Source organism: Rhinopithecus bieti, unplaced genomic scaffold, assembly GCF_001698545.2.
Source record: "Rhinopithecus bieti isolate Rb0 unplaced genomic scaffold, ASM169854v2 scaffold_3615, whole genome shotgun sequence".
Lineage (NCBI taxonomy): Eukaryota > Metazoa > Chordata > Mammalia > Primates > Cercopithecidae > Rhinopithecus > Rhinopithecus bieti.
The window spans coordinates 339,209-351,621 of record NW_016804369.1 but is presented as its reverse complement, the minus strand read 5'-3'; the positions used below and the strand labels follow the sequence as shown (position 1 = coordinate 351,621).

The following is a 12,413-nucleotide window of genomic DNA, read 5'->3' as shown; positions in this document are numbered from 1 at the left end:
TCCGTACCTAAGGAGATTCAAAAGATGTATGGCATGGCCTGTGGCTGTACTATGGCTAATGACTTAGGCTGTGGCCTGATGCACGAAGATGAGGAGGACCTATCAGAGTCCCTCCCAAGGGAACTGGGAAATCGGAGAAGCCGAAGCCCTGGCCGAGAGTGCAGAGGCTGAGTTGAGCTGAGGCTGAGCTGTCATGACTCAGCGGGCAGGTGTTCAACAGCTGTTTGTTGAGTGAATGAGTGATGTATGGATGGCACAGAAAGGCTATGATGGCTGCTTATAACCCGAAGTTTTGAGGAAGCTGAAACTGTGAGTAAGGAGAGGCAACTGTCTGGCAGCGAGGTGTGAGCAACTCAATAGAGATGTGAAACAAGAGGCAGAAATGTCATGAAACAGCCAGATGAGTCAGGGAGTCCCTGAATGTCCTGTCTCTGACGGTTTCTCAACTCATTGCCTCAAATCGCACCCACTTGAGCTCCGCACTGGGTGAGGCTCAGGAGACAAGGTGGTACCAGAGAAGGGAGAACACTGTGTTTCCAAGTCTAGTCCACACCACGGGCACCTTTGCAAAGAGTGTCTTTGCCCCTTTTCCAGGGGGCCCTTGAGGTGAAGAGCCAATAGACAAAAACGCTATTTTGGAAGACACGGTTACCTATCCCTTAGATGCTGACTGAATGGGTCAGGTCATTTATTAATTTTAGCTGCAAAGGAGAGACTCATAGGATCACTTTTTGGGGCAGGAGTATATTGCAAGCATATCCAATAAAGTGGGAGGAATCATCTTACATCAATTCTTTAGCTATCCCATCACTGGGGCTCAGTACAAGGGCTGCGAACCCAATCACTGCAGGAGCCAGGCAGAAAACTCATGGGTCAGGCATGAGAAAAAATTCAGGCTGCCCTGATAGAATTTTGATAGAATTATGATAGGTGGCTTGGGGCCACAAGTAATACAAAGAACAGAAAACCCAACATGGTGGCTTAAACAATGTTAAGACTTATTATCTCACTTCTCCCTGAGTCTCCTGTGCCATCCCCCAAGTCAGTCTCATCCTAAGCTGGTTCATCTCATGGTTGTCAATGGCCATCAGGAGCTATTAGAGCTGCAGGCTTCCTAACTCATGTCTAGTTTGGGAGCATGTGTCTCACCCACAGTCAGCAGATAAGTGGCCTTGCCTCTTGTCTGACTGGGTCAACTCATTCCATTACAATCCTGGGTCAGTAACCACAGGCACCAGGGAAATTTCGTGTCCTGAAACGTTAGAGTCTGTGTTCCTGAACTAGACACCGTGAAGAGGCATGAGACCAGTACTGGTGTGGGCTAGTTTCATCTGGGAACAAGGATGAAGTCAGGTTCTCCTGAGCTACACGGGAAGCTGGTGGGGGCAGGGGTGGGTTGAGGAAGACAAATACCTGAAGAGAATCAGGATTGTTTGGAAAAAGAAAGAGTATGGATGTCGGCTAATTAGTCAATCATATCCATTACATTTTAGTATGGAATGGTGTTGCTGGCCGGGCGTGGTAGCTCACACCTGTAATCCCAGCAGTTTGTGAGGCCAAGGCAGGCAGATCACCTGAGGTCAGGAGTTTAACACCAGCCTGGCCAACACGGTAAAACCCCATCTCTATAAAAAATACAAAAATTAGCCTGGTATGATGGCAGGTGCCTGTAATCCCAGCTACTCGGGAGGCTGAGGTGGGAGAATCACTTGAACCTGGGAGGCGGAGGTTACGGTGAGCCGAGATAGCGCTATCGCACTTCAGGGGGCATAGTGAGAAACAGAGCAAGACTCCATCTCAAAATAAATACATGATACATTTATTTTCAATAAATTTATTTATTTATAAATATATAAATAAATGTATTTATAAATAAATAAATAAATAAAGGATGGAGTTGCTGATAGAAGTTACTGCAATGATGGTGTGAACTAAACTATGCTGTCCAATATGGTAGCCACTAGTCACAAACCACTTGAAATATGGCTAGTGTAAGTGAGGAACAGAAGTTTTCATTTTATTTAATTTTAACTAGTTTCAATAGCCACACACAGCTAGTGGCTCCTGCACTGGACTATGCAGATATGGAGAATGTTCTCTATGATAAGAAAAATAAGACAATAGTGAGTGGGGAGGGTTTAGGAAAGTCAGAAAGTGTCTGTCATCTAAAGACAGTGGCTGCTGCTGAGTGTCAGCAGATTGTGGCTATGGGGGAAGCAAATGTGTTTCCATCACCTGTTGCTACATAATAAACTGCCCCAGAATTTAGTGGCTTAAAATAACAACCATGTTATTTGTTTACAATTCTGCTATCTGGGCTGAGGCTCAGCTGGGTGGTTCTTCTGCTGGTCTTTGTGTGGCTGCATTCAGTAGGCAGGTCATCTGGGATGCTGAGAATCCCATCTCCATATAGTTGCAGACTCCTCCTCAACCTATGATGGAAGGTAGGTGGATTTCTAATATGACGGCTCAGGACACCCCAGTCATGAAAGTGGAAAGTGTCAGACTTTAAGCCTGTGCCCAGACCAGGCCCAGAGACCCTTTTGATGTATTCCCTTGGTCAAAACAGGTCATAGGCCAGGCCTTGTGGTGTGATCTGTGAGGAATACACAAAGGCTTGAATAGTATAGGGCGTGGTTCAACGTGGTGGGATCATACTAATGTAACAGGTAATCACAAGTCCAGCATTGCCAGAGCTCACATTTTCCCCAAATAGCAAGGCATCCAAATTTATACTTGAAACCTTTCAAACTGTAACTGTTAGTTCACTTTCTTTTGGTACCAGCTTTATTGAGACATATTCGCATACCATATAATTCATGTATATAAAGTGTAGAATTCAGTGGTTTTTAGTACATTCACAGAGATGTGCACCAATCTTCCCCTCCCCTCCCCCAGTACCGGGAAACTGTACTAATCTGCATTGTCTGTATGGATTTGCCTATTGCCTATTTTGGCCATTGCCTATAAATGTGATCTTGTAATATGTGGTCTTGGCTTTTTTTTTTTAACTTAGCTTCAGTCTTCTCAAGCGAGGTAATGCAATTGGATTAGTTACCATGCCCAAAAATGGCAGAGCGTATTCAGCACTGTTTGGACCTTCAGTCTTCTCAAATGAGGTAATGCAATTGGATTAGTTACTATCACCCAAAAACGGCAAAGCGTACTCAGCACTGTTTGACAACTGGGTTTATACGCCCCGCCCAAAAACGGCAGAGCGTATTCAGCACTGTTTGGACACTGGGTTTACTATCAAGCCAAAATGGCAGAGTGTATTCAGCACTGTTTGGACCTTCAGTCTTCTCAAACGAGGTAATACAATTGGATTAGTTTACTATCACCCAAAAACGGCAGAGCGTACTCAGCACTGTTTGGACACTGGGTTCACTATTGCCCAAAAACGGCAGAGTGCACTCAGTACTGTTTGGATACTGGGTTATCACGTGATTCAAGGCATTTGCTTTGCTTTCATTCCATGTTTAATGTTACTTTTACTCTAGACTTTGCCTGAGCGTCAGACTTATCAGTCTTACAGCAAATACTCAAAGATTCTGTCTCATCTGCCAACCGCAAAGTGGAAGCAGCACTGGACTCATTGACATAAGCCTTTCACTGACGTCTGAGTTCTATTGCTTTCTCTATTTTTTGAGACACTTTTGCTCTATCACCCAGGCTGGAGTGCAATGGCGTGATCTCGGCTCACTGGGACCTCCACCTCCTAGGCTCAAGCGATTCTCCTGCCTGAACCTCTTGAGTAGCTGGGATTACAGGTGCGCACCACTACCACCCGGCTAATTTTTATAATTTTAGTAGAGATGGGGTCTCATCATGTTGGCCCGGCTGGTCTTTAACTCCTGATCTCAAGTGATCTGCCTGCCTCAGCCTCTCAAAGTGCTGAGATTATAGGCACGAGCCACCGTGCCACTGCACTCCAGCCTGGGTGACAAGAGCGAAACTCTATCTCAAAAAGAAAAAAAAAAAGGCATATATGTGTGTGTGTCTACATGTACACGTTCAAGGACATATATTAGTATCGAATAATAAGTTAGGATACTAATATATGCTCTTGAACATGTATAGACACACACATATATACACACACATATACATACATGTACATATGTATGTACACACAGATATACGTATATGTATGCACACACACATATATGAAAACATAAGGTGACTTGCATCATTTACATTCAACAAATGGTCAGTCATTCACTCATCCAGTTAATTCTACACCTATTTATCATTGGCAAGCGCTGTGCAAGCCTCTAGAACTACAATAGTAGCTAAAACAAAGATCCCAGCCATCCCAGCTTTAAAGACAGGCATTAAATAGTTGCACAAAATAAGTATAAATTATAACAGGTTCTGTGGGAAAAAAGTATAGGGAGTTCCAAGGCCCTAAAACAGGGGAAGCTAACCTAGTGTGGTAGGGTTAGGTAAGTGATATTTGAGCTGACAGCTGGAAATGACAAGCATCAACAGATAGGTGGCAAACGTCCAAGTCGGGCATTCAATTATTCTCTCATTAGACATTCATTAAATATATATTGCCTGCAGTGTGGCAGCACTGTGTTGACCATCAGTCTGTCAAACGTTTTAAAAGCTTTTAAAAGAGAATGCATGCAACTTCAAGACTTACTGGCAGGATTACTTCTCCAGATGACCTACTGGCAAGCCAACTTCCCAGGTACTGGCTCCATCCTCGTCTTAGCTGGAGGGAAGGATGATGGAAGAGGAGGTGGTCTTACACTAATTGAATCATTGCAGCAGCTGTGGATTCCGATTCCTTTCTTTCTTATTTTTTTTTTTTGAGACAGGGTCTCACTCTGTCACCCAGGCTGGAGTGCAGTGATGCCGTCACTGCTCAATGCAGCCTCTATCTCCCTGGCTCAAGTGATCCTCTCGCATCAGCCTCCCAAAGTGCTGAGATTATAGGCGTGAGCCATCATCCCAGGCCGGGGTCTCAATTTCTGAAGACATGCTGAGGGCCATTTTTGGGCGGCCCTCTTTCACTCCACTATGTGCCAGCGCTGTCCCAGAGGCAGGGGCATAGTGAGGAACAAAACACAAGAGAACCCTGCCATCAGGAAGCTTACGCCTGTGAACACATGCAGGCTGGGAAGATAAACGAATAAATTAAAAAATGTGGCCGGGCGCGGTGGCTCACACCTGTAATCTCAGCACTTTGGGAGGCCAAGGCGGGCAGATCACGAGGTCAGGAGATTGAGACCACAGTGAAACCCCGTCTCTACTAAAAATGCAAAAAATTAGCCGGGCGTGGTGAGCGGTGCCCGTAGTCCCAGCTACTTGGGAGGCTGAGGCAGGAGAATGGCGTGAATCCGGGAGGCAGAGCTTGCAGTCAGCCGAGATGGTGCCACTGCACTCCAGCCTGGGCAACACAGCGAGACTCCGTCTCAAAAAAAAAACCGAGTAACAGGTAATAAGGAGAAAGTAACATGACGGAATGAACGGGATACTTGGGCCTCGGATGGGCTGAAAAAAAAAGTTTCTCTGAAGTCAACACTTTGTGGAAGGCTGAAGGATGAGAAGCCAGCCACGCAACCATTGATGGTTTAGGGGCAGTCTCCAGGAAAGCCTGAAATGGGCTGGAAGCTTGACTTGTTCTAAGCCTGTGATCCTCAGTGGGGGCGTTTGCCCCCAAGGGTCCTTCGGCAAAGTCTGGAAGACACTTTCCGTTGTTAACCTGAGGTGGTAGACGGTGGAACTGGCCCCTAGTGGATAGCAGAGGTCAAAGCTGCTGCTGAACATCCTGCAACGCACAGGAAAGTCCCGTGGCTCAAAACGCCAACGGTGCACGGGTTGAGAAACCGGGTCCTCTCCAGGACTGACGCCCAGGGCAGGGAGCAAGGGGCGGCCTGAGCAAACCCGCCTGGAGCGCAGCCGCCGTCTCAGTGTGAGTTTTGGCTGCCTACTGGGCCGAACCGAAGCCCGAAGAGGGCTAGGCTCCGGCTTTGTTTAAACTCCCTCAGTCTGACTGCGTGCAGTGGCTCATGTATGTAATTCCAAGACTTTGGGAGGCTGAGATGGGAGGATCGCTTGATGCCAGGAGTTCGAGACCAACCTGAGCAACACAGCGAGACCCCATTTCAAAAAACTGTTTAAAAATTAGCCAGAGGCGGTGGCGAGCGCCTGTGGTCCCAGCTACTCGGGAGGCTGAGGTGGGAGGGCCGCTTGAGCCTGGGCAGCTGAGGCTGCAGTGAGACAGGACCGCATGACTGCACTCCAGCCTGGGCGAGAGAGGGAAACCCTGCCTCAAAAAACCAAGAAGAGGCTCTCAGCGGCCAAGCTCCGCAACCCCCAGCTTCCCAAAACCGTCGCTGACCCACAGTACCGGCCACCTCCTCGCCTAGGTTCCGGGGAGGGGCCGGAAGTTCCGGCGAGTGGGGCGTTGAGCGGCGGCGAGCCCGCCCAATAGGGACGTCCCGGGCCCGGCTTTCTCGCGAGAAGGGCGGAGTCGCTGGGTTCTGGGACAGGGGACCCGGCGGCCGGGCAAGGCAGCTGGCGGCGTCGCATGGAGGGCTCGGGGGGCAGCGCGGGCGAGCGGGCGCCGCTGCTTTCTACGGCATCACGTCCAACCTGGTGCTATTCCTGAACGGGGCGCCGTTCTGCTGGGAGGGCGCGCAGGCCAGCCAGGCGCTGCTGCTCTTCATGGGCCTCACCTACCTGGGCTCGCCGTTCGGAGGCTGGCTGGCCGACGCGCGGCTGGGCCGGGCGCGCGCCATCCTGCTGAGCCTGGCGCTCTACCTGCTGGGCATGCTGGCCTTCCCGCTGCTGGCCGCGCCCGCCACCGGAACCGCGCTCTGCGGTTCCGCGCGCCTGCTCAACTGTTCGGCGCCCGGTCCCGACGCCGCCGGCCGCTGCTGCGCACCGGCCACCTTCGCGGGGCTGGTGCTGGTGGGCCTGGGCGTGGCCACCGTCAAGGCCAACATCACGCCCTTCGGCGCCGACCAGGTGAGCCGCGCCCCCGCGCTGCCCCTGTCCCTGTCCAGCCCTTGCCCAGCCCCAGCCTCTTCTCCAGCCCTAGCCCCTGCCCCGGTCCCAGCCCCAGTCCCTGCCTCTGACCGCAGAGGGAGCCCGTTGCCCCGGGGGCTTCTGTCTAGTGCAGAGGAAGCCCGCCAGAGGTGGGCCAAGACTGGAGGGACCGGTGTGATAGGTGCTGGAAGGGGTTTGCCTGGGGCGGGGTGAGGTCTATATACACACAGTGATGGCCACAGTGGCTTTAAAGAAAAGAGAGGCCTGGCGCGGTGGCTCACGCCTGTAATCCCAGCACTTTGGGAGACCGAGGCGGGTGGATCACCTGAGGTCAGAAGTTCGAGACCAGCCTAACCAGGCTGGCTAAAAATGCAAAAATTAGCCGGGCGTGGTGGCGGGCGCCTGTTATCCCAGCTAGTCGGGAGGCTGAGGCAGGAGAATCGCTTGCACCCGGGAGGCAGTACAAGCCGAGATCGTGCCACTGCACTCCAGCCTGGGCGACAGAGTGAGACTGTCTCCAAATAAAAAAGTAAAAATAAAAATTATTAAATGAAAGGAACCCTCTCTATGTTCAGGCCGTGTAAGTTGAGACCAGAAGGCTGGGAAAGAGCAGTTGTTTGAGAAGCTTTCCAGACATGGGGATTCGCAGGGGCAGGGCCCCGGGCCGGGAAACTGAGGGAAGGGAAGCCGCTATTGTTGCCTTAGCTTCCTTTACAAAGAAGTGGGAAATCACTCATATTGCGTCTTTGTGGCTTTAAAGGAGTTTTGGGCTAGGTTGGATAGGAAAGCTCAGATGAAAATGAGTTTGAATCAAGTTAGCATCAAGCTGCTCCCCTGCCGCTGTAACTGCCAAGAAGTGAGGGAGGAACCACTGCAGCTCTTCAGGAGGGCAAAGGAAATGGCCACCAAGTATTATATGCAGAATAGGCGCCTTTAAGAGCAATAGCAAACTCAGATCATTTCAGAAAATATTACAAAAGTGGGAAGTGAGGTGGAAGGCTGGGGCCGGATCACATGAGGAGTGTTAAAGCCTTCGGGATGCAGTCGGGAGCTTTACTGGGTTCCAGCAGGGAGTGATACTATTTATGTCATGTGCAGAGCAGGCACTACAGCTGGGGTAGCAGGTCAGGTCTACTTCTTCTTTTCTGAGGATTCACAAGCTAAGAATGGTTCTTAATGTTTTCTTTCTTTCTTTTTTTTTCTTTTGTTGAGGCGGAGTCTCGCTCTGTTGCCAGGCTGGAGTGCAGTGGCAGGATCTCAGCTCACCGCAACCTCCGCCTCTCGGGTTCAAGCAATTCTCCTGCCTCAGCCTCCTGAGTAGCTGAGACTGCACGTGCACACTACCATGCCCAGCTAATTTTTGTATTTCTAGTAGAGACGGGGCTTTCACCATGTTGACCAGAATGGTTTTGATCTCTTGACCTCGTGATCCACCTGCCTCGGCCTCCCGAAGTGCTGGGATTACAGTCATGAGCCCTGGTACCCAGCCGGTTCTTACATTTTTAAGTGGTCGGAAACAGGATAATTTGTGAGGAGTGAAAATTTTATGAAAATCAGATTTCAGTCTCCATAAATAACGCGTTGTTGGAACACAGCCCCACCTGTTTCTGCCACACAGCCACTATGCTGGGACTGCTTTCACTAAGCAGTGGCAGAGTTGAGTAACTGTGATGGAGATGGAATGTCTCATAAAACTCAAAGTGTGAACTGCCTGCCCCTTCACAGAAGTGTGCAGATGCTTGTTGTAGAGAATGGGTTGTGTAGGAAGTGGTGACATTGGGGATGTGAGGTGGGAGTCTCTCCTAACTAGAGTGGAGGCAGTGGAGGTGGGTGAAGTGGGTGGGTGGAGTTCAGCCATGGAAGTAGAACGGGTAGGAAGTACTGGTGGGTTGTCTAGTCCCTGTTTGTGTTGCTATATAGGAATACCTGAGGCTCGGTCATCTATAATGAAAAGAGGTTTATTTGGTTTAGGGTTCTTCAGGCTGTACAAGAAGCAGGGTGCCAGCATCTGCTCTGGTGAAGGCCTTGTAAATGGGAGCCAGCTGTGTAGAGATCACATGCACTAGAGGAAGTGAGAGAGGGGAGGGAGGTGCTAGGCTTGTAAATAACCTCTGTCATAGGAAAGTTCACTCCTAACTGCAACAGCCCTGAGCCTTTCTTCAGGGATCTGTCCCCATGACCCAAACAGTAGGCCCCACCGGCAGCACTGGGGATCACATTTCTTTTGAGATTTGGAGGGTCAGACATTGAAACCGTGGCATGTGAGCAGTAGGGAAGGCGACTGTTAGGCTTTTGCCTAAGTATCTGTGAGTGCCTGTTTTTTAGGAACATTTACTGAGAGCTTACTGTGCACCAGGCACAGTGCTTGCTAAGTACAGTATTTGGTGAGTCCACATGACACGTATGCTACGTGTCTACAAGACTGCTTGGTTAGTCTACCTGACACGTATGGTGCCCATTTTACTGATGAGGAAACTGAGGCTTGAGAGGCTTAATCATTGGCCCAAAGTTACACAGCTTATATGTGACTGAGCCAGGATTCAAAAGCCTGTCCTTTGAATGTGAGCTTCACTCTGCCTGTGTAAGGCTATCCATTAGTCAGGAGACACCTTAGAATGATGTTAGAAATGATAGTCTTCTAATGTACTGAATTGGAACTGGGTGCAATTTGTACAGTGACTTATGCTTTACATACATGACCAAATCTGAACCTCACAGGAGTCTTAGATCCATTTTATTGATGAGGAAACAGGCACAAAAACAGATCACTTTCTTACTGCCTATAGGTAGTGAGTGGTCAAGCTGGACTTCCGTTCCAGTTCTGATTCTTTTTTAACCACTGCGCTAAGAGGGGCCCAGTGCGCGTGCGCTCCGTAATGCTTCTTCAGGACTGGATCTCAAGACCCAGGCTCTTGGCCTTGGGGTGCCATTGGCTCATGGAGGAACGGGGCTGGTAGCACAGTCAGCCTCTATCTTTTAAAGACTTGGCCACGCCACACAAGTGGACTTGAAAGCTTCTATTTTGCCTCTTACTTGTGCTTTTCCCACATGATCTTACTTAAGCCTCGCAACAGTTGATGGTGTATGTGCTGCAGTTATGCCTTTTTTTAATATATATATATATATATTTTTACTTTAAAGAATGACATTATACTTCCTGGAATAACCTAATTATTACCAGAGGAAGGAATTCATATCTATGCCATATAAGAACTTTCACTTTATTTATTTCTTTTTTGAAATGGAGTTTTGCTCTTGTTGCCTAGGCTGGAAGTGCAGTGGTACGGTCTCGGCTCACCACAACCTCTGCCTCCCAGGTTCAAGCGATTCTGCTGCCTCAGCCTCCCAAGTAGCTGGGATTACGGGCATGCACCACCACGCCTGGCTGATTTGGTATTTTTAGAAGAGATGGGGTTTCTCCATGTTGGTCAGGCTGGTCTCAAACTCCCGACCTCAGGTGATCCGTGTACCTCGGCCTCCCAAAGTGCTGGGATCACAGGCCCGAGCCACCGCGCCCAGCCAATCATGCCCGTTATACAGGGAACAGAGGCCTAAAGGGTTGGCTGCCAAGGCTGCACAGCAAGTGCCTATGGGAGCTGGTTTGGGGCCCTGGCAGCCTGACTTAAAAAAAAAAAAAACAAAAAAAGCTGGTGCTCTCCAGGAGATAATAGGCGAGTAATTGATACTTCTTAAAATGAGGAGGAAATGGTGCTCAGTTATCTCAAATGAATCTGACACAGTATGTGCTCTTTCGTCCACAATTAAATGTGGATGTTGAAAGGAGATGTGCCTTCTTCCACAAGGTAGCTGGCCTAATCTCTTCCGATGTAACACTGTCATGGGTAAAGGGGACCTTGTGGGTGAAAGGCTACTCGGGAGACCTGGCCGCCCCCTGCAACGCGTGCTGAGTGATTGGGTCCCAGCTGCTTTCACGGCCATTCTTCTCGGATGCTTGGGATCGTTTGCAGATCACCTATTAGCTAATAACGGACCAATGTTGCCTTTCTTAGGTGTGGTAATCTCACTGCCGTAAAAAGAATGTCCTTATTTCCAGGAGATTCATGATGAAATTTTGGGCATGAAATAGGTTGCTGGAGCTTATCTGTAAATAGATCACCCAGAAGTATTTTTTTTAAGACCGAGTCTCATTCTGTTGTCCAGGCTGGGGTGCAGTGGTGTGATCTCAGCTCACTGCAACCTCTGCCTCCCGGGTTCAAGCTATTCTCGTGCCTCAGCCTCCTGAGTAGCTGGGACTACAGGTGTGAGCCACCATGCCTGTCTGATTTTTGTATTTTTAATAGAGACAGGGGTTTCACCATGTTGGCCAGGTTGATCTCAAACTCCTGACCTCAGGTGATCTACCCACCTCAGCCTCCCAAAGTTCTGGGATGACAGGCATGAGCCACCGTGCTCGGCCAGTATTTTTTATGTATACAAAAAAGAGTGCTGAGGTTCCAAGTGAAGGGTAGGGAAGTGTGCATTTTGCAATTCAACTTTTCTATACATTTGGACTGTTTTTTAATGAAAATATGAGAAAATGTTCACTGATGAGTGTATAAACTCAAGGTAATATATCCATACAATGGAGTATTTTTAAGCCATTAAAAAAGAAAGGAAGTACTGATGGGCCTCGAAAACGTTCCACTGAGTGAAGGAAGCCAGACACACAAGGCTCCAGTTGTGTGATTCCGTTGATGTGGAATGCCCAGAAGAGGCGAGTCCACAGAGACTGGAAGTAGATTAAGGGTTGCCAGGGGCCGGGAGAGGGGCGTGGGAGTGACTTAAAGGGAACAGGAGTTCCTGTTGGTATGATGAGAATGTGGACTTGGATGGCAGTGATGGATGTACATCTCTGAATATGCTAAACACTACTGAATTGTACCCTTTTACAGGGTAAATTTTTCGATATGTGAATCAGAGTGAAAAAGCATTTGAGGGGAAGAGTGCCCTATGCCAGGGTGCTTGCCTGTGGCCAGGTGGCAGGTCCCTGTCCTGGCGCCGCTGCTTCATGGCAGGAGGCCTGGCTGGGGACCCTGAGGTGTGCAGGCCTGAAGCACGCTCTGCTGTGCCCCAGGCGAGGGTTAAATTGTCCTGGTTTGGACCTTCTCACGGAGAGGAAACCTATTTGTATTTTTAAGGTGCTTTTTATGGTTCTTTGTCACTTGCCTCTTCATCTCCCAGGTAGAGCCTCTGGGAAACGTTCTGATAGGAGAGACAATGGGGTGAGGCTGCGTGGCTTTGAGGAGGAGGCCTCGCTGGTGTCTTTAGAGGGTGTGTGAGCCGTGGGTCCAAGGGAGATGTATGTTCATGTAAATCATGTCAACCCCGAATCTTCCCCCAGTGCCGCACCTTTTCCAAAAGTCACCCTCGTTCTTGGTGAATGGATTACTTGAAATAGTGTCCTGAAAGAA

The 12,413-nt window shown here is 49.2% G+C and overlaps 1 protein-coding gene across 1 annotated transcript in view; it reads left to right on the top strand.

Annotated features, from left to right (window-relative positions):
• Window positions 1-6,509: 6,509 nt before the first annotated feature.
• SLC15A4 (solute carrier family 15 member 4) overlaps window positions 6,510-12,413 on the top strand; it is a 32,078-nt gene continuing 26,174 nt past the window's right edge. Inside the window, exon 1 of the mRNA XM_017867538.1 lies at window positions 6,510-6,981. Coding sequence (XP_017723027.1) covers window positions 6,679-6,981 — 303 coding nt within the window. The 5' untranslated portion in view covers window positions 6,510-6,678. The remainder of the gene's footprint in view (window positions 6,982-12,413) is intronic.